The sequence below is a fragment of the Charadrius vociferus genome, unplaced genomic scaffold (genome assembly GCF_000708025.1).
Source record: "Charadrius vociferus isolate BGI_N301 unplaced genomic scaffold, ASM70802v2 scaffold619, whole genome shotgun sequence".
Classification (NCBI taxonomy): Eukaryota; Metazoa; Chordata; class Aves; order Charadriiformes; family Charadriidae; genus Charadrius; species Charadrius vociferus.
Window position 1 is genome coordinate 68,077 of NW_009649962.1, and position 21,121 is coordinate 89,197.

The 21,121-nt window shown below is 48.2% G+C and overlaps 1 protein-coding gene across 1 annotated transcript in view; it reads right to left on the minus strand.

Annotated features, from left to right (window-relative positions):
* PIGQ (phosphatidylinositol glycan anchor biosynthesis, class Q) overlaps positions 1-18,945 on the minus strand; it is a 30,680-nt gene extending 11,735 nt beyond the window's left edge. Inside the window, exons 1-6 of the mRNA XM_009891535.1 lie at positions 18,272-18,945; positions 11,393-11,524; positions 10,088-10,208; positions 4,588-4,714; positions 3,420-3,573; positions 693-804 (exon numbers count right to left, since the gene is read on the minus strand). Coding sequence (XP_009889837.1) covers positions 693-804; positions 3,420-3,573; positions 4,588-4,714; positions 10,088-10,208; positions 11,393-11,524; positions 18,272-18,945 — 1,320 coding nt within the window. The remainder of the gene's footprint in view (positions 1-692; positions 805-3,419; positions 3,574-4,587; positions 4,715-10,087; positions 10,209-11,392; positions 11,525-18,271) is intronic.
* Positions 18,946-21,121: the final 2,176 nt, after the last annotated feature.

Genomic DNA, 21,121 nt, shown 5'->3' on the forward strand with positions numbered 1-21,121 from the left:
AGTTTTGGACAAAAAAAAAAAAAAAAAAAAAAAAAAAACCACACACAAACCAAAAACCCTGCCTCTGCTGCTTGAGTGAAAACGTGTGGGCCAGGCTCCAGCGCAACGTGAACGAAACAGGGCCTTTTAATAGAAACGCTGGCACGTCTGTTACTGTAGCAACACTGCTGGGCACCGCTTTTTCAATTGCCTCCCTCCTCCATCCCCACTCCCATGCTCCAGGAGCTACAAGCATCTGCAGCACCCACCGAATTCACCAGGGTGTCTCGCAGGTGCTCAGCACTTGCCAGAATTAGACCCCCTGAAGACACACAGAAGAGAAGGGGTGATGCTGAGGAGCAGCATCCAAGTGTTTGGTTGAAGAGCCAGGGATGCAGAGTGCCGCGACATGCACTTGTTCTGGGCACCACAAACCCTCCTGTGGCTTCTGTCTCAATATTTCTCAATATTTCTGCCCCGAGAAGCTGTGGCTGCCCCATCCCTGGAGGTGTTCAAGGCCAGGTTGGACGGGGCTTCGAGCAACCTGGGCTGGTGGGAGGTGTCCCTGCCCAGGGCAGGGGGTGGCACTGGATGATGTTCAAGATCCCTTCCAACCCAAACCAATCAATGATTCTATGATTAGCTGAAGCGGGATAGGATCGTATTGCCCGTGGGCAGTGTCCTGCAGCGAGCCCCAGGCACTGCAGTGCTACCTGGTCTAAGTCATAGGAGCAGGAATCCACCCGCTGCCGGAGCACGTTCCACTTCTTCCCACGGAACAAGCGCCAGAGAGATGACAGGCCGTAAATCTTCAGGCAGTAGAGCCTGGGCAAAGAGAAGACGCCGTGCATCAGAGCTGCGAGTTCCCAAGCTTCAACACAAAACAGCTGTCATCATTATACCCCTGCGCCCACTCACTTACCAACGCCGCAGAGCTCAGGGCGGCAAAAGAAATCCGCCTGAGAATGACGCAAGATAAAATACTAATTGCTCAGTTAACCGTATTTGGGCTGTTCCCCAGCATGAACAGGGAAAAAGCAGGCTGCTGCAGACGGCTCTGGACCACCGGAGGACAACGGCCATGCCATGTCCCGGGGCTGTGGCACAGCTCTCAATTTCTGCTCCTGTTGATGGCACCTGGGAAGCGGCAAGTGCTGCTGGAGGGTGGCTCCTATGAGCAGCAGCAAACTCCAACCCCATGCCACCACCTTCCCTGCAGCAAAAGCAGCAGCGAGCTTATTCCCCCGAGCTCACCTCTGTGTCTCCAGTTCAAATCTGCCCCGTTCCCCTCGCTTCACACCCCTTCCACAGCGAGGTCTTAACCCCTCACATCTGAGTCCATGCAATTCACTTTTGCCTCCCCAGCACAGAGAGACAAGGGAGAGGACCGGAGCCCCTGCACCTTCTTTAGTAAACCACAGCTTCATACATCCATAAGAGTGAGAAGAGATACACTGAATGGCTGGCGGCATCCCTAACGCACCCCTTCTTTAGGGTTTCGTAACGTGGTGCTACGACACGTAGAGCTACTTCCCTCCCCAAAAAATGGCACCGGTGAGAGAAGCTTGGTGTGATAAGGGGTGGGGAACAGAGATGTCTATGGAATAACACAGAGGAAGAAAGAGCCCCTGGGATGGAGAAGAGGCACAAAGAGCCCTGGGCAGCAGTGTCCAACATACAGGGATGTAAAGAAAGGGGACACAGCCAATCTGTGGGGCAGAACAGAGCCTGAGAAAGCTTGAGCTACAAAAGCCAGACCGGTTAACCAGCCTAGTTAAGGCGCGGAGGCTGCTGAGATTTCAAGGCAGCGTTGTGAAAGCAGAGGCAAGGAGTCTTATCCAAGAGAAGTGTCTGGTTTGAGGAACGCCAACTGCTTCAAGGAATTGGCAGGGTGCCCCCAGACCGGCAGGCACAGCTCGGTGCGCTAATCCCCGGGCAGGAGGGTGCCCAGGACAACTCCAGGTTGCTGGTACACACCTGCCCCGCTGCTCTGACTAAGGCCACGCACTCCCCCGCGCGCCCTGACACGGCACCAAGTGGGTGTTCCTGCTGCAGCGCCTGCCCCACCTTCCCCGGCTGCCTGCACACACTTGCCCGCTCTCGTTTCACCGTGCGGTTTGTTTCAGAAGGGGATCTCAGGCTTCACCAGCACCAGAACCAGCAAATTCTGCCGCCAGCTGCAGGAGCGCAAGGTGTTGCGGTGGCTGTGTTGATGTGGGCGACTGTCCCTTCCTGACTCTCCCTGGGGGGCACCTGGCACAGCAGGGGCAGCGCGCTGCCAGCGGCAAGATAACATAGAGCGGCTCTGTGCTTCTAACAAACAGCCGAAGCCGAGGCGGGTGGACCGGCTCCCTGCAGCTCCCAAGGGAAAAGCAATCAGCTGAGAAAATGCTTTTCCCATTTCCACTCTCTGCACAATTAGGGGCAGCAAGGCCACTCCTCACAGACCAAACCAGAAACTCCAGTAACTAGAGGTGTTGGGAGGAGACTCCCCATAACCAACATTACTGATTTGGGGTCTAAACTCTATGTCCACAACAAAGCTGATTCATAAATCATATCTCAGTATTTCTAACCATTCCCTAAATTACCCAGAAATAAAGATCTGCTATTTCCTCTTTTGTTTGCAATGTAAAGCCCTCTGCTCTCAGCCTGGGGAAGAACGATGACCATTCTGTACTTTATAAGCCAAAAGTTCCCGTATTTATTACCTTGTCTCTCATCTCCTTGGCAAGAACAGCTATTCTGCAGTTGCCTGCGTGACTCCTTGCTGCAGCACGTGCTGATGGAGGGCAGGAACAGAGCACGTTGGTGGGTACCGTTTGCACAGTAACCCCGACCTGCTCCAGAGATGCCCCAAAGCCCCCTGTGCTCCCACACGCTCCCTCAGAGCCTCTGCCCGGCTCTCAGGCCACGGGGCGCTCCAGTAGGTCCGGACAATGACACCAGGATGGCGTCACAGCCATGCTGTAACCCCAAACCTGCCATCTGTGCTCCACAATGCAGACAAGAACCTCTGAAGCAGGGCAGAGGCAGGGATTTTGGGGCTTCTCCAGAAGTACAAGGGTCCCCCTTTCCTCCAGTTTCCCTCAAAACTACTGGGCAGAGTGCAACTGGGAAGACTCCTATAAGGTTGAAAAAAGGGACAGGGTGAACTGCTTTCTTGTCTTCTGCCTGTCATGTAGTTTTATTTTTCCAGGTCACTACCACAATAAATAAATATTTAAACATAGAAGAACTGAAAGATAGGTCACTCGTACTACTGTGGCCATCATTTCTACATGCATAAAAGAATGCAATAAATGAATTGCTGGCTAAAGCGTGAAATCAAGAGAACTACACCAGGATTGAATGCTCCCCAAATTAAAGACACAGCCTGAGTGTTCAGTGGCCCTTCTCTCCAAACATTCCCGAGACACAGCCAAGAGAGATCAACTCACCTGGCGCCGTAGACATAGAAGCAGTAGATGTGGAAGGTCAGAAGCGCAATGATGTCGGAGAGGATGCAGAGAGCCACGGTCAGGCCCAGACAAGCCGACAGACCGACATACCAGAGGATCATCTCAATGAATGGGGACATCAGGTGAATGTAGCCTAGTGGACATTGCAGAGTGTCAGGATCTGACTGAGACACCTTCCTGTTGACGGTCTCAAATGACTGATTTCCCCCACCCTAGAACATTGCTCCAGAAACCATAGCCACAAAAACATGGAAGTAAAACTGGAAAACTCCTTTCAATGCCATCTGCTTTTTAGGAGGGCCAACAAAAACTCTCTTACCCCCCGGGTTTCTGTCCAGGTGTGGCAGCTCTGTGAGGGGAGGACGTGCTTAGCTTGAACGGAGCAGTCACCTTGCTCCACGTATGATTTGCTTTTCTAGATTTGTGCCCAGGTTCCCAATTACATTTTTAACTGCATACATCAACCTTTACTGCAACCATTCCCCTTTCCTAGCTCTTCCCACAAGAGCCAACCCATATGGCTTTTGTAAAACAAACCCAGCATGGAGGCACACAGTCTTTTTCATCACTGAAGTGGAGCAAAGTCACAGAAACAAGACTGTACTTGATTGATGAACAAAGTAAATCCGTATAATAACTAAGGAGTTCATGTCCATCATGACTGTACTCCTTCATCAAGACACTTATCAAGGATAGCGGGGGTGTGTTATTTCAAGGAGGGACTTGAAATAATAAAATGGCACTAAGCTGAAGTCGGAGACAGGACAGGGTTGGCATTCGCATCCTGAGAGCACAATTCTCATCCCTGTCCTATCAGCTGCCTCTTACATGGCAAAGACCACAAAAGCCTACATAAGACATAAAGCCTTCCCTTGGACACTCACCACTAATGGCACCACGTAAGTAGTAAGCTCTGTTGCGATTTGCACTTCTTGCAAAGCATCAATACAAGCACTTTATTTAATATGCATGACTTCCTTGTGTGGGAATCCAACTTTGGCTTGAGTTCCCACAGCGGGAAGACTCCCAGACAAGTTTGCACTCGCGGTAGTGCATTTTGATTCATTATTCACCTCTAGGCAAACATCGAACACTCAGGAGGGAAGAGATGAAAAGGGAGGCTGAAAAGTTAAACAATTGCACTTACTAATCCAAAGATGGATGTGGTAAAGGAAGAAGCGGCCCAAAACCTGATCCAAAGCTCGGTTCATTTTCAGTCCAGCTGGTGCTCCCATTAGCCACTGCAGCAGGTCCTGGAGCTCTTCAGCTATGTGCTACAAACACATGGAAGCAAGGCACCGGAGTTAAAAGACTGTTCCCGCACTGAACAGGTCCAGTGCACTGGACGTGCTGCCCCCCTGCAAAATTTTCTTACCACACCCTTCAAACCAATGGAAAAAAAATCAGAAATGCACTTTTATTGACTCTATACTGAACCCAGCAGAGAGGAAGCTGAACTGCTGAAGTGGTCCCGATGCTGGGAACACCATCCCAGCGTTTGTTTACGGCCACCTCTGGTAGACTGGCACAGCAGGGTTTCTTGGTGTAATGGGAGTTCTTGAAATAGATGGCAAATGCTGGTGCACCAATCGGCTTCTTCGGACAATCAACTGAAAAGTCAGAACTGAGCAAGTAATTAACTATGGGGAAGGCTGTCGGGATTTTAAAAGGGCGAAGATGGCAATGCGGCCATGGGCAAAACCAAGTGAATTTTAACAAACATAACCTCTATGTGTTTACAGCAGGGTAGAAAAAAATTACATAAATGTATTTTATACATAAACAAACTTTCTTGACGCTCTGTGGTGCACTAGACAAGATTAACCATGCTGAGCTTGCGTACCACTATCGTCTCTCTGCAGGCTTCATGGAGAGATGCCCACGGCATCCCAGTGAAAAAGCAGCCCTCTGAATCATTGAGGAAAAAAGCCTAATGGAGCTTGTCCCCAAATCACCGAGGGCTTTGACTCACGATTTCTGGTGATTTAATCCCAGGCTGATGTTATTTACTGATTTTCTCTCTCCACCCCACTACTCTGCCGGAGGTCCTCCTTGCAGTTGGCAGGGCAGAAGAGGGGGTGGCTCTGCTCCTCGGTAGTTTGCACCAAAGCTGAAAACAGTGGTGAATCCAGTGGTGAACTGAGGTAGCCAAGAGTGGTAACCTCCAGCAAAGAGGTGGAGAACATACCTGGAAGAAGTAACCTCTCACATTGTCCCACATGACCAGTAACTGTGAGTAAAAGCCTTCCACCTCCGAAAATCCCACTTATAGTCAAGTCCATGCAAGTGAATTGTGCTGCAAATTGTGCGTGTGTAGAAGAATCAAGACATGCTGCCTAAAGCTGATGCACTGTAGCCTACTTTTCCCATCATTTCCCTAAGGGGGAATTATTTCCAAGGAATGATTCCATTTTATTTGTTAACCAACAGGATCCTTGCAAAATGAGTTTGTAAACACTTACTTTCCACGTAGGGGCAAAATTAAGAGCTCCATCTTCAACTTAACTGAAAGGATTGCCTTTTTATTTCATTCATTTTTCCCTCTGTCTCGCTGCAAGTCAGAACTGATTTGAACCCCTGGATCTTACCTCTGTGGCTCAGAATCGTTAGCTACTTTATAAATAGACCGGTTTTAATATTTAAAGTGTTGGATTGGTAACTTAGAAAAAGCATTTGGGGATTTTAATGAAATATTTAAATGCTTGAAAGCAGCCCTTCAGCAAGGCTGTTTTTCAGCACCGAATCCTTCTGGAGGCTGCCAGTCCCAGAGGTGCTACTAAATTCTGACGGGGGCACGTAGCTCTGGGAAGGTGCCCTCGCTTGCTGCTGCTTGGCTGGGCATGGCATCTCAAAACACAGTCCTAAGGCATAACCTTGCCGCTTGTTTCCCAGCCAGATATTTTGGGACCGATCAATAGCAAGCAGAATAAGGAAAGGTGACTGGGAGTCCAATTCTCCCATTGCAGTCATGAATACTGAGTGTGGCCAGTATTAATAAGTAAGATACGGTGAACTGGAAGTGTTTCATAAAGGGGTGTAGGGACATTACCAAACTGGAGACTAAAGCTAACGTGGTTCAGATGAGACCGCTGTTGATGTATTTTCTCTCTTGTCATGCTCTTCTTTCTAGTCTCCATATGCAGATGGTCTAATGGTGACGTGACACCGATGGAGAAGGACACACAGCGCACTGCAGGCACCGGGATGCCCAGTGCAAACTTCCCGAGCGGAGCATCTACTGCAAGTCAGAGCAAGCAGAGCCAAAGCACTCCCTACCAGACACATTCTCCCTGGGTCTGTTGCAGACATTTGGGGCTCTATTTTACAATTTAACATCTAAGAATATTTTCCAGAAGTGTTCTCTCTGCTTGCTTTGTTTATGGATTAGCAGGACATGGCTGACTAGGAACTTACATCCAATTATCTCTAAGCTCCAGTACCATTTTTGGAGGCACGATCTATGATAAATATTTCACTGTTTCAAAGAGATTACAGCTTAAGAAAAAGAGACATCAGCAAGGATGAAAGAGATGAAGGAGGAAAAAAAAAAAGAAGATGGTTTAGAAGCAGTTCTTCTTTTTAAAACAGACAAATGTAGCACTTTGAATCGGGTATTTCTGAAAGAAGGCTGTCTTGTGGAAGGCAAAAACAAGGACAACCATTGGGAAGCCTGGTGGGATCGAGAGGAAGGAGGAGGGTAGGAGTTGTGAGGGCACCTACAGAGAGAAGATTATGCACATTTTCCATTCTTGGATTTGAAAGCCTGCTCCGAAAAAAATCAGTCCTTCGTACTGCACACAGCTACTTGCCGGTTACTCCCTAGGTGTCTCTGAATCACATCTGCCTCATTTACTGACAAAAGCAACTTGTTATTACAGCCAGCGCAGCGCAGCTCATCAAGCTGTGAAAGTGGGAGCTGCAGTCCATGATGTCTTGTGCATCAGCAACAATTGCTAGCTAAGTGCTGATTTGAGAACCATTATATCGGGGGATGACGAATGACGGCTAGGGAACACGGCTTGATCCTCGCGTCAGCAGGCTGAGCTTGTGACCCTGGCAGTTGTTGAGAGCCAAAATAACCTACCTACATCTGCTTCCTTCCAGAGAGATGTTTGTTAGGAAAAAAACCACCGACGAGTACTGTATCCAGTCCCCACGCAGCTACCATTTTGTCAATATTAAAATCCATCAATCGAACCAACAAGGTTATACATTATATAAGGTTAGTTTGTCAATATTAAAACCAATCAAATCAATAAGGTTCAAATAAGGTTATGTATATAGCCTTACACTACATAATAATCTCATTAGAATATATATAATGTCTATTTACGAACAGATAGAGAGAAGTAAGGTCAACGCCATCACCAGATCTGGGGCAGACACCAAAAGCAGAATAGCAAGGAGCATTAGGGAAGGAAGAGTAACTCATTCTGCACACGGGAAAGTTTGCCTTACTGAACTTGGCAACACATAAGCACTTGAAAAAGCCCAAGTGATGGGAATAATGCGTACCAGATGGACACTCAGCAGCAAAGAGGAAACCTACTGCTGAATGGCTAAGGGGAGATTTTGCTGTCATACTGGAAAAGAAGTGGTGCTGGCTTGCACACCGCATGCTGAAGTCACTGGTATATTTTGGGATCACTATGATCTGCATTTTTTAAGGCCTGCACATAATGCATATAAATCAATGCCCATCGAAGGCAGGAAAAGGACTCCAAATTATTTTACATCCACAATCTAATATGCTTGAAAGAAGAAAGCAAGGCTGGAAAGTAAGAAGAGTTGTAAGTGGCCTGAACTGATAAGCGTGGAGAAGCAGAGAAGAAAGGCACCGACTGACTACCCGGCCACCCCCGCAAGGAGGAGTCAGCACTTCCAGGAAAGTAAGTAAACAGCTCTTGCTGATAACAAGGTAACGAAGCCCGCACGTGTAGGAGACATGGCGAAAATAACTGACACGATGACACGCGAGTTGAGTGACAGACGAGCTAAATTACTGAAAGAGGAACGAACGAGGCACTCTCACAAGCAAGCTTCTCCCGGACAGGTGCTGGGATCGGATACACCTTGAGCACGGAGAGCGTCCATCTGCCAAAGACACTGGGCAGATGGAACCCCTCCTGGGGCCGCCTGTGCAAACAGGAACGCAGCCAAAAGCCACTTCCTTGCAGACTTGCTAAGAAATCAGATTTCGGAGAGCTGGACACTTACAGTAATCCTACAGGGAGAGCTCTAGAAAACTTAAACTGAAATATCTGTCAGGGAAAAGATTTAGGAATAAGACTTCAAAAAATATTTTTAGTATATAGCTCAAATGCAAAAGCATTGCAAGAACTGTGGTCCTTTGTACCCCACCACTGCTGCTGAATAGTGTCTGCAGCAATCCTTAAAACACGCACTCCTTAAAAGTTGGACTATGAAAGATAACAAAAATAGCAGTAATCATGATCCTCTGCTACACTGGACACTCCATACACTTTCTGAAAGCACAGCATGTACAAGAATTATCGGAGACTTATGGCTTGTAACAACTAAAACGTTAGACAAGGACCAAGCAGATCACCATCAAGAGAGACGTTAAGTGCTAGAGAAGAAAGACAGGATAAATAGGAAAAAGAAATTGCTGCTGGAATTCTCTAATCAGAATAAAATTCCTCCCAACCAAGAAGACAGAGAAAGAGCAAAGAGAGGATGTTCTCCAGCTGCTAGAAAGAAACCAATGGAAAGATCCACCTTCTCTCCCAGAAATGAAAGGAAAGTGGGCAAGAGAAAGGATTAGGCTGTGCAGCTGTGTGGCAGCGCTCAACACTGGCTGCATATTTATTCCCAAGACACAGAAGGTCTTAGAATGGAGCTAACTTCAGATTAGTGGTTTGGTCTCCAGCCTCCAAAGTACCTTGTACATTCCTTACTGCCACTAAACAGATATATTGCAGTACTGCACCTAAAATGAAAAGCAGGGTACTATGAGTCATAGTTGTTCTTCATTAATTTATGCTGATGCCGAGGGATCTTAGTGGGCAAGAGGAGTTATGTTTGAGAAAAATCACAGGAGGCAGCAAGTTTTCCCAGTTTAGCATCTGTATACCACAGCTCTTAGACAGGATTTCAGGTGTTTGTATTCTGACCAGCTAACGCCTTTGGATTTCCCCATGAAATTTCCCTTCACAAGCAGAGCTGCACCACTTAACCAGTCTGACTTTTCAGCACTTTATCAGATTCAACCCAGGTTGCAGCTTTTTGGGGTTTTCTTTTTTCCCCAAACACCCCATATAGCAACAACTTGAGGACACCTCCTGTTGACTCTGGAATAAAAGTATTCTGGCTCGATAACCACTCAACCTGCAGCTGCAGAGCTCTGTCCAAGCCATAATTGTTACTTTAGGAACCGGAGCAGCCCTCCGGTAAACATCTAATTACTATTCCCCGCACACTCAAAGCAGAGCTGTGTTCCTTTTGAGCAGCCCCAGCAGGCTTGATTTGAAGATTTCACTGTTCTTGAGACCTAATTTGCATGACTTCAGACAGGACTCTCTGAAACCCTTGTGCGTGAGGCATTGCCTCCTTACAACTACCCCAGACGTCAAGAGCTGGTCAGTACCCACAGCAGGTGAAAGAGAAATGGCTTTGGCCAGACTTACATCGGCTACGGGGATGAGAGTGTCAGCAAGGTGACCAATTCGGTTCTTTCTGTACAGCCAGGACATCAGCAGCATCCCCAGAGCCACATCGATCAGCAGAGAGACAAAGATGTTGGCTTTCCTGCATGCAGGATAAAGAGAAACAGCATTAGAGAAAAAGGAAGGACAGTGTTTAATGTTTCAATGACAATTGTTGGCTTCACTTACATAGCATCTTTAGTGTCTCAGGGACACCAGGACAATTTACTGACGAGACATGGTGTAGAGATCTTTTGCCTTCCACTGGCATGCTGCTCCTTCTGTGGCCAAACACAGAGCCACTCGGAGCCTCCCACACCACAAAACCTTTCTTAGGAAGGGGAGCAAAGAGTGGGATTGAAGCTACAGAGAGGAACGTTAGACCAAGTGTGTATATATATACTCAGGGGGGATTTACCAATACTAAGGGCACCAGCACTTGGAGTATCCACCTGGAGATCGGATGGCTTTCCAAGCAGTATACTTTAGTTCAATCACTCGTCAGCGTAATAAATAGCGTTTCTGGGTACAGAAACATACCCAGAAGGGCTGCTGAACTGCCCCCTCACTGCTCGAGTTTCTGAATGAAATTCCATGACGTGAGTTATTCGGGAAATCAGATTAAACAATCATGGTTACTTTTGGCCTTCAAATCTGTTAATCTATTTTAAGTGTTCCCGGGGAGTCTATTACTGCAGGATCAGAGAAGCACAGAGAACAAGACTGGCTGTGTAATAGCCATAGGGCATTCGATATCTGTCTTAGATCTCTGCCTCTCCCTGTTCCACTCACTTTGCTGCATGTTTGCTTTTGCTGTTACACTGACTTTGTTACTGCTGTTGGAGTCTCTGGTCCACAGTTACCGCAGGAAAGATTCCCCAAAACAGTAGGTGAAAGAGGAGAGCATTTAAACTGTTCTGCTTTTATGGAAAGCGCCACTGAATACTGATGGCACTTTTTGGTTAACAGAGGCATATGTGGAAGCAACGAGCTTGTGGGAGTAGTGATAGCAAAGTACTACACACATTGGTGCAGTATAAGCTTTTATTCTGGTCGCCTTTCCCAGGCTAGGGAAAAAAGCATATATATCTGGCAAAAGGCATAATTAATATAAACAGAGTGCAGAGTAAATACCTGCAAACTAGCAGGGAGTAGAGCGAGGAAGGCAACATGACACAGTGCAGTGAGGACCCGTAATGCTGCACAGGCACAGGATCTGTGGTTTGGGTTCCCCAGAGAAGACAGGGCTAGAACAAAGACACGTATGGCTTTATGTGTACTCCATACCTCATTAGCTGAGTCTGGTTTTGAGCCTTCTTGTTGCTGCTGACGACCTGGAGGTGCTGCAGGCGATGTCCCAGCTGCTCACAAGTTGAGAGTTTGCTCCATAAGAAAGACAAAGGCCAAAACTTCAGTACCCTGCAGAAACACAGTGGGAACGTCCCTTTTTGATTTTGCCATATAGCAGCCTGTGCAGCATACAAAACATTCAGTGTCAAGTTAAGGTTGTGCAACCAGAGACGGTGTCAAGATATTATCATTAAAGAATATTAGATGTTAACTGCTCTCTTAAAGGTTAACAGAATGAAGGCAGCCTTTCCAGATCAAGGAAGCTGAAGCAGACAACCCAACATCTCATTTCCATTCCGTAAAACCAAGGGGCTCGCCCTTCCAAGGAAGCCAGAACGCAATCCTGCTTCCACCCTGTGCTTTGGGATACATCACTGGGATTGCACACTGCCCTAAGTCTCCAGGAGACCGGAGTCAAGACAGTTGTGTGTACAGCACAATGACACAACGTGGTGCAACTGCTTCACAAATCCCAGTACCGCTGATGACAAGTCTATCTAGTGTGAGCTTGCTATAACAAAAGCTGTGTTCTCCCTCCAGTTTCTGTCCCTTTTCCCCCCTCTTTTCTCTTTCTTCCACTTCATCCTTCTCTTTTTTTCTTTATTACTTCCAGATTCCTTTCTCAGGGTCTTCATTTCCATCTTCTCTCCACTGCCTTGCCAAGGGTGACCAGCATTATGTAGATTACATGACATTTAGCATTTAATTAGGTTTCAAAGTTAACATCCACATTAGGCCTGTAGGGGAGGAAATATTCACACGGTTCTTTTTTATGACTCAGAAGAAAAGTACTAAATGATGCTCAATTATTTTGGGGAGTTACTCTGATTACCACACAACCTATAAAGGAAGGAATGAGGGTGATTTGCGTAGTCTGAAATGCCACCACTGGATGCAGACCAGTCAAAGAACACACAGTAGCAGTACAGCAACACGAAGTACCATCGTTGTTGTGGGAATAAATTCTGATGTGGACATAATTTGGACCACTACTTTCTTGTACACAGTTGGTGGTTTCACTCTTTTCACAGTGTTTTCATTGTTTCTCATGAAAGTCACTTCCTTCACCTACTCTCCCTTACTGCTTTGGCGTGTTCCTTCGCTTTTTACATTCATTCCAAACGCTCCAGTTATCCCTGGTATCCTGCTTTGCTTTTGAAACTGTACAGCTGTTGGGATCGTTAGTGAGCGTGGCCTGGAGACGTCCCCGCGACGTGTACATGTCTTCCCCAGATTTCAGCTGGAGGACTCCAGCCCGTTGGCCAGCAGCAGAGGGCCTTTAGGACTGGCCAGGATAAACCGCAGGATGGGCAGACCAGCGCTCCGGCTGCTATTTATACATTTCACACAAACGGCAAGGGTACGGCTCGTTCAAAATCCTGCTCGGTTCGCTGTGATTGCTGTCCCCTTCCACCCCCATCCTCCTGAGCCCTTTCCACCATCCTTCAGGCAAGGTTTGCCAGCTGAAAAAACAGAGTGCTGAAGTTCCTCCTTCCCCCTCCCCATTCAAACCTCAGATACACTGGTTTTGAAATACACTCATTTGTACTGTGAATCATTCTTCTTAAATTGAGGCCTCCGAGTTACTCAGCTCTTCGTTACAGCCTCCCACCTTAGCGACAAACGCACGCACTGCTCTTCAGCTGACTTGTCAGGAGGGGATATCTAAAGTGGCGGAGGAAAAAGTGGCGTGCAGGGGAGGGAGACACGGCAGGCGACCGCACTGGCCACTGGTCTCAAAGACCTGGCTTTGCAGATTCACCGAGGCACAAGTGCAGACTGGTTTTCTCTTCTGATTACGTCCTAGCCCAGTGGTTACACGTTCTGGTGTAGCAAACTTTTGTGAGAGCAGAGAATTGCCTTTGAAATGCAAAGGAGGGGGAAGGAGAAATGCCGTACCTGTGTGGTTATGTACAGACGACTGAAGGTGAAGAAAAAATTACCGGTCAAACCACCAGCTGCCAGACCGCCTCAGCTCAAGCAGAAAGCAAGGACTCTGGGGCCATGCGATAAACACTCGGGCTGATGATCTTCCCGTCCTCTCCCAGCAATGTGTGTCTCTTAGCATTCAGTGCTGCACCACAACTCCCTGAGCTAGAGGCAGCTAGCTTGTGGGTCACCCACCGACCAGACAGCCCTGGTCCCCCGTGCCAAAGGAAAGGACAGGCTGCTGCTCTCTTCTGCCTGAGGAATCGCTTGCACAAGCGAGAACAGTTTCCAAAGCAGCCTTATCCCCAGGAGCATCCCCCCAACGGGCAAACACATCTCCCTGATTGAACAGGATGGGCCCACAATCCCAGACTGGTGAGGGCTGGAAGGGCCCTCTGGAGCTCCCCCAGGGCCACCCCTGCCAGAGCAGGGGCACCTCCACCAGTGGCACAGGACGGCGTCCAGGCGGGTTTGGGATGGCTCCAGAGGGGGAGACTCCCCCACCTCTCTGGGCAGCCTCTGCCACTGCTCTGCCGCCCTCACAGCAGAGAAGTTCCTCCTCATTTTCACATGGAACTTGCTATGTTGAAGTTTGTGCCCGTTCCCTCTTGTCCTGTCACTGGGCACCACTGAACAAAGACTGGTCCCATTCCCCTGGCACCCTCCCTTGAAGGATTTATAAGCGTTGATAAGATCCCCCCTCAGTCTTCTCTTCTCCAGACTAAAAAGCCCCAAGTCCCTCAGCCTTTCCTCAGCAGAAAGATGCTCCAGTCCCCTCAGCATCACAAGACACATCAGAGGTCTGTGCTTGCCTGTACTACGACTGACTCTCTTTTCTTTCCACCTAACACCAAGAGGACAACCTCTATTCCACTTACATACTTTCTTTGGAAAGTAAATACATACACATACTCATTTAAATAAAAATGCAAACACACTGTAAAAAGCTCAATATAATAGTTGCAAGATGTGCTCCAGAAACTCCCATCTCTAAGAGTACTGAGGAAGAAAGCCAAAAATATTACTTGTGTGGTCTCCTAGCCCCATACATACTGACTCTGCATTGCCATAAATGCTCCCACTTGGTTACCACATGGTATACGGAATGATTTTCAAAAGTGCAATGGAAAACTAACCAAATAAAAAAAACAACAAAACAAAACAAAACCCCAACCCCAAAACAGTGATGTTGTGTCATTCCATTATTTAAGCAGCAGGAGATCTTCGGGGTATTTCCAAATATAAGAAATTTTAGCAATAAATTAACATAGCCTGCATGAATAAATCCTGATTTTACAATCCAAGTTTTTCCCAAAAGCGAGAGTGGATTTTCCAGATATCAGATGAAAAGCAATCTTACCAAATCAGGATCACATGCAAATGTTAGAGTTCCATTAACCAGAACCCCCGGCTGCCTTTTTGCTCCTTGCTAGAAACTGCAGGAACAGCGCTTCCCTTCTGGATGAAGGATCAGAGGTCACCGTTTGTAAATGAATCTTTTTTTAAAAGGAGCACAGAGTTTATTAACTCCATACTAAATCATCCTGATGTCCACAACAGCACACTAGAGACCTTCAGCGGTAATGGAAATCCTGCACCCAAGTCCCTGCGAAGAGAGAACTGCAATGGCCACCCCTTAGCACAAGGTGGTGCTGAAGAAATGCCTTAATTTGAGATGTACAGGATTTGAGAGCACTTGGCAAGCTTGGATGGATGGATGGATGGATGTCAGCGCTCACCCTCTGAGATTTCTAATGCTCCTGCCCTGCTTCCCCAGTGCAAATACACAACACCGGCATATCCAAAAAAGCCTCAAGCCTCCACAGCCCGAGAGGACACCACTGATCCCTTTCTTTAGCTTTTCAAAACTGACTATCCCTTCACGTCACAAAAACCTGGGAAAGAATGAAGTCTGGTGACCAGAAGCAGCAAAAACCTGATCCTGTTTTATGGGACGCCCTGTCCCAGCATGAGGAGGAGGGGACTGGAAGGACATCTGCACATAATATCCTTGAGCCCTCCCTGCCTTGTGTATGTTGGCACAAAGGAGGGTGTACCACACATCACGTGGTAGATTGAACCAAATTAGATGAAATGACTTAGAAGGTCAAACAGGAGGTTTGTTATAAAGCCAGGTATTAATCTCTGTTCTTCAAGACTGATGTTTGAAAACACCCATAAGATAAGTAAAATACCATGCTGATACTACGGGTAAACAGAACAAAGCAGAAAGAAAGGTGTATCTACCTTCCAAGGTTAAGACCAAGTTCAACCTAGGTTTATGCAGAGCAAGCCTCACATTCTGCCCGCTGGTACATACAGCTGGCTGCCAGCCTGGCTGCTGCTCTGGCTCTAAAAAACACCCGTACTGGGCTTAGGAAAAGCTGAAATCAGAATAGGTGCAGATAAGGTGGGTAGCAGAGCTCTGTGCCCAACCTGCCAGACTCCGCTTGAGCTCCCAAGTTATGCTTAGGCTGAGGGCTGCTGGAGACCTGTGAGGCTTGGGATCAACCTGACTTCAAGCCTGGTCTAAGTCCTCTCACCGATCAAGGTGGGTGAGTTTGACCTTGAGACCAAGTGCCTACGGAGAAGAAGATCATCCTGTTTGTTGGTAGTCACACAACATCCACGGATAGACAGAAAAACAGCCTTCAGGGCAGAGTCCCAATGTTCTACCTAAGCACAAAGTTCTGACTTAGTTACCGTTAACAACCATTAATGCATAGTCAGTGTCTACAGAGCAGTTCCAGGAACCAGAGGTCCCCGATTACATAAGATTTGGGTTTGACCCTAAATCTCTTCCAAATACAGTACTCCCAAGACAGTCAGTTTTCCCTTTGTGTACCACAATGTGTAACCCAAATGTTCAGAAAATCTTTGCACATGAAGAGTTTCACTGTCATTTTTTAGGACAGTATCATTGTCGAACCAGGACAATCATACAACTGGAAACCTGTTAAAAGACTCGATTCACCATACCCTTAGGCTGTACTTGAGAAGATTTATCCATAAATACAGGAGTAGCTGTTATCCAAACCAAGGTGTCCCCTTGCAGCTTGGAACCAGAACTCCACTCCCCTCTGTGGCACAACCTCTCTGGGCAGGCTGACCAGACACGTTATTAAGCTTTATACGCAGAAGCTTCTCCCCTTCAAAGCTCAGAACTCCTCTTCCACCTTCAGCAAGTTTGCCGATGACACCAAGCTGTGTGGGGAGGTAGACACGCTGGAGGGGAGGGATGCCATCCCTCCCCCCAACCTGGACAGGCTGGAGAGGTGGCCCATACCAACCTCATGCAGTTCAACAAGGCCAAGAGCAAGGTCCTACATCTGGGTCGGGGCAATCCCAAGCACAAATACAGGCTGGGGGGAGACCGGATGGAGAGCAGCCCTGAGGAGAAGGACCTGGGGGGGCTGACTGATGAGAAGCTCAACATGAGCCGGCAATGGGTGATCGCAGCCCAGAAGGCCAACTGTATCCTGGGCTGCATCAGAAGTGTGGCCAGCAGGGCGAGGGGGGGATTCTGCCCCTCTACTCTGCTCTGGTGGGGCCCCACCTGGAGTACTGCCTCCAGCTCTGGAGCCCCCAGCAGAGGAAAGACATGGACCTGTTGGAGCGGGGCCAGAGGAGGGCCACAAAAATGATGTGGAGCCTGGAGCACCCCTTCTATGAGGACAGGCTGAGAGAGTTGGGGGTCTTCAGCCTGGAGAAGAGAAGGCTCTTGGGAGATCTTATTGTGGCCTTCTAGTCCCTAAAGGGGGCCTACAGGAGAGCTGGGGAGGGACTTTTTAAAGGGGCATGGAGCGATAGGACGAGGGGTAATGGCTTCAAACTGGAAGAGGGCAGGTTTAAATTAAACATTAGGAAGAAATGTTTCACTGTGAGGGTGGTGAGCCCCTGGCACAGGTTGTCCCGAGAAGCTGTGGCTGCCTCATCCCTGGAGGTGTTCAAGGCCAGGTTGGACGGGGCTTGGAGGTGTCCCTGCCTATAGCAGGGGGGTGGAACAAGATGATCTTCAAGGTCCCTTCCAACCTAAACAATTCTATGATTTAGCACAAGCATTTGCTGTGCATTAAATTTGAAGCATCCTATTCAGTTTCCTAGTTGTGACAATGGGGTTTCACCAAGGAATCCTGCAGACCAGCATTCCTTGTCACCGTGTCTGAGGAAGCCTTTAACCTCCTGTTTTCAACAAAGCTTCCCAAACTTTAATAGCAGCTCTGCAGTAGCCTGTTTCCAACAGAAGGTTTATCCTGGAGCTTCTCTGCATGTTGTTGCCCATGAAACCTGACACACCACTGTTTTACACTGGGTTGGTCTGTGGATGTGGTGGGACTGGCACAAACAGCAGCCCTTCCCTCCATGCTTCTCACAACTCAGAGTCTCCTGTCAGCGGATTTGTCTGTTGCCCTCCTTGCGGCAGGTCTGTGTGTCTGCAGCACACCTCTGTGTCCTGTCCCTGCCAGTCACACACAGTCCGTCAGTCCGATCTGCAGCAGAGGGTTGTGCCTCTCGCGATTGAAGCGCATAAGAGGGGCTGCACTGGGACCACCCAGCAAGGAGCTCTTCTCAGAGAAGCTGCACAGGAGGCATATTCACCTGCCAGCTAGAGCCCCGCTCCACAGTCCGTACCTATTATGTCATCTGCTGTACCATCTAAAGGCCCCTTCACACACCGGTGATCTCGAAGACCAGAAAAGGAGGTACCCAAGAGGCACATACGGTCCATAAGCAGTACCAGGAGATATGACATGACTGGTACTGACAAAAGAAACAACTTCATATCAACTGTGTTTCTCACTGGGGTTGAGCAGGAACCCTGAAAATGCCTAAACATGAATTATATTTCTGTGTAAAAGATGAGCTGGCCGATGTTGCATCACTTACCTGCTCCTGCAGACCCCAGAGATAAGTGAAAGCAGGAAGGTCAGCAGCATGCACGCAGGCACGGAGGCCTGCTTCATCAGCTCCACGATGATACTCGCTTCAACACCATCCGACTGCCAGTGTGTCAGCTTGATGGGCCCATCATCGTATCTGTCCGTCATGAACAGTACTTTACTCTTCGCAACTGTGTCAAAGATGGCAGAGAGCTTTGAAGCATCCTCTGCCCTGTGGTCAGGGGAGGTAGTTGTGTCCAAAGGAGGATGTAGATGGGAAAGCATGACTTTGCGCTGGTCGTAGTATACTAAGATGATTTCTTCCTCTTTAGGGTTGTTAGGGTGTTTCTGAAGGGTAGAACAGCTCCAGAATTTGCTGTCTCCCTCTTTGCTTATCTGAATCCATGGCTCATGGGAGAATATTGTCCCAAGGTCTTCCAAGAATTCACTCAGACTCTCTTCTTTCTCCTGTTTGCTGTTGCTCCATGAGCCGAGCACAGAAACACTGACTTTAGTCACCCGCTGGATTTCACTGAGATACTGCTTCACCTGTGCAGGAATAAAAGGGAAATGGACCACAGCAAGGATAACAGCGGAGTTCTGTTCTGAGATCCAGCGGCCGATCAAAATGCCACTTTCTGCGGAGGAGCAGCATGACGGAAAGAAGACCTTAAGTACCATGGCAGCGATGCTGGAAGAATGGTACACCTGCCAATAAACAGAGAAATAAAACCTGAGAAGGGTGATTAACTGCAAGGAAAATTTGAGCTGACCAAAGTCACTGGTGAGGGGGCCCCATCAAGTTTTAAAACACCAAGTCCAACCACTTGTGTAACAACATTAGTGACAGCCAACAGATATATATACAGCAGAGAAGCATTCAGGAGGTTCCTATAATTTGCAGTCTCTGAAGCGAAGGGTGGTGAGCCTGGAGTTTCTCAGCAAAGTCCCGAGTCCTGGAGCAGTCTCTCATGATGGCACACTGATAGGCACAGCCCATCGGAGCAGCCGAGATCAGTAATCCATCCAGCCTTGGATCTTGGATCCGACACTGGATGTGCTTGAGCACTTTCTAGAGAAGGGACTACGCCGTAGCACACCGCAATGCCTCTGGGGAATATTTCCTCCCATTACCAACAACCAAATACTGGTTTACGCTATAAAGCCAGATAATTTCAGAGCCTCCTATATCATTTTGGAACCTGGAGCTGTGCTCTGCAACAAACTCACTGAGCTATCTTGGTCAGATCACTCATCTCATCTCACTCCCCTCATCCGGAACCAGAGACAATAATCTTGTTAAAAAGGACTATAGCGATGAACTGATTGAAGTTCACGCAGTAGTTTTAATTCATTAGATACAAGATCCTAAAAAAGGAGAAGCATCTCTGCTTTACCAGTGTTCTTTACCTACAATACCTTTCTTCATGTCATCTCAAAGGCTTTGTAAGACTTTTACAAAAAGGAGCTTTGAGGCAGTTGACAATGTCTCTTTAAATAAGGTGGAGGTTTCTAACAGAGATAATTGCAGTAAGGAGGGCGCTGGTGCAGAACAGTCGGCATCCGGCGCCTGTTGTCCTTTCCCGTCCTTCAGTGCTTTGTTAGAGATGCGAAAACTCCGCAGGCCCCCGAGGCTGGCTCCTCTGCGAGGGACCCAGTCAATCAGAAAGAGGAACACAGAGCGTATTTATAACACACAGAGAGGATGCGCATTGTGGAGGTCCCTGGGGTTTTTGTTTTTCCTCTCTTTTTAATACAGGACAATTGAGCTAGTAAATCTCGGCACCTGGCAATTTGCGAGGGCACAGAGGAAGCGATGGGGAAGCAGTGAAGGCGAGTGATTAACCTGCTCCCAGCCCCACAGCCCGGCCAAGCACAGCAGCAGCGAACGACTGCTCACGGATGAGCTGTCAGCCCCTCCAGGCAGCAAGGTGAAGTTTCCTCAGCGCGCGCCTCCGACGGGAAAAGCATCACAGTTGCTGTGTTTGCAAGGAGTAATGTTTGTGGGGGTTTTTTTTGTTTTGTTTTTTATTTCCTGGGACTGAATTTTCCCTTTTAGAGCAAAACTGCAAAGCACACCCCAAGATGTCCCCTCAAACAGGCGCAAGGGTGCGTTTACAAGGGATTTTGTTCGCAGCGTGCTGCTGGAAGCAGAGAGTGTTCGCAGGTGCTGAGGGCAGTGAGCACCATCCCTTGCTGTCCCACAGACCCTCCAGCCCACAGCAAGATTTGGAGGCCACAGAGGGACTTCCATCTCTGCCTCCTTGACCAGAGGGATAACCTTGGAGACATGGAGTCTGTAAGGAAGCAGAATCTCAGAAGAACCTCAAATAACGTGTGTTTTTCCAAGGGACTGCAAGATGCCAGCAGAAGGGGAAGGGAAGTGGAAAGATGTATCAAAGGAAGGGTAGAAAAACAGCAGATCCTGAGACTGTCAGGGTGCCCGACACCAGGCGTGCCTGAACTACTCTGTGATTCTACATGGCCTTGGTCTCACCACACAGGCTGCCCTGTCACCACCAGCCATGCCAAGGGGCACTCACCCTGTGGCAAACCCTTGCCTGGGCATCCTGAGGTCTTCCCACAGGGCGTAGGGCCACCAGGCCAGGAGATACAGAAAGCGCTTGCAAGCCAGCCACAGCCATCCCAGGGGAGGAGAAGCAGGGCTGTCCCCGACAAAGCCCACCAACTTCCTGTCCATCCAGTTTTTTGTGTTTTTTAAAAGTGATCTTAAGGCACGGGAGGGCTGAGAGACAGCAGCAGTGAAATTATAGAATGGTTTGGTTGGAAGGGACCTTGAAGACCATCCAGTCGCACCCCCTGCCCTGGGCAGGGACACCTCCCACCAGCCCAGGTT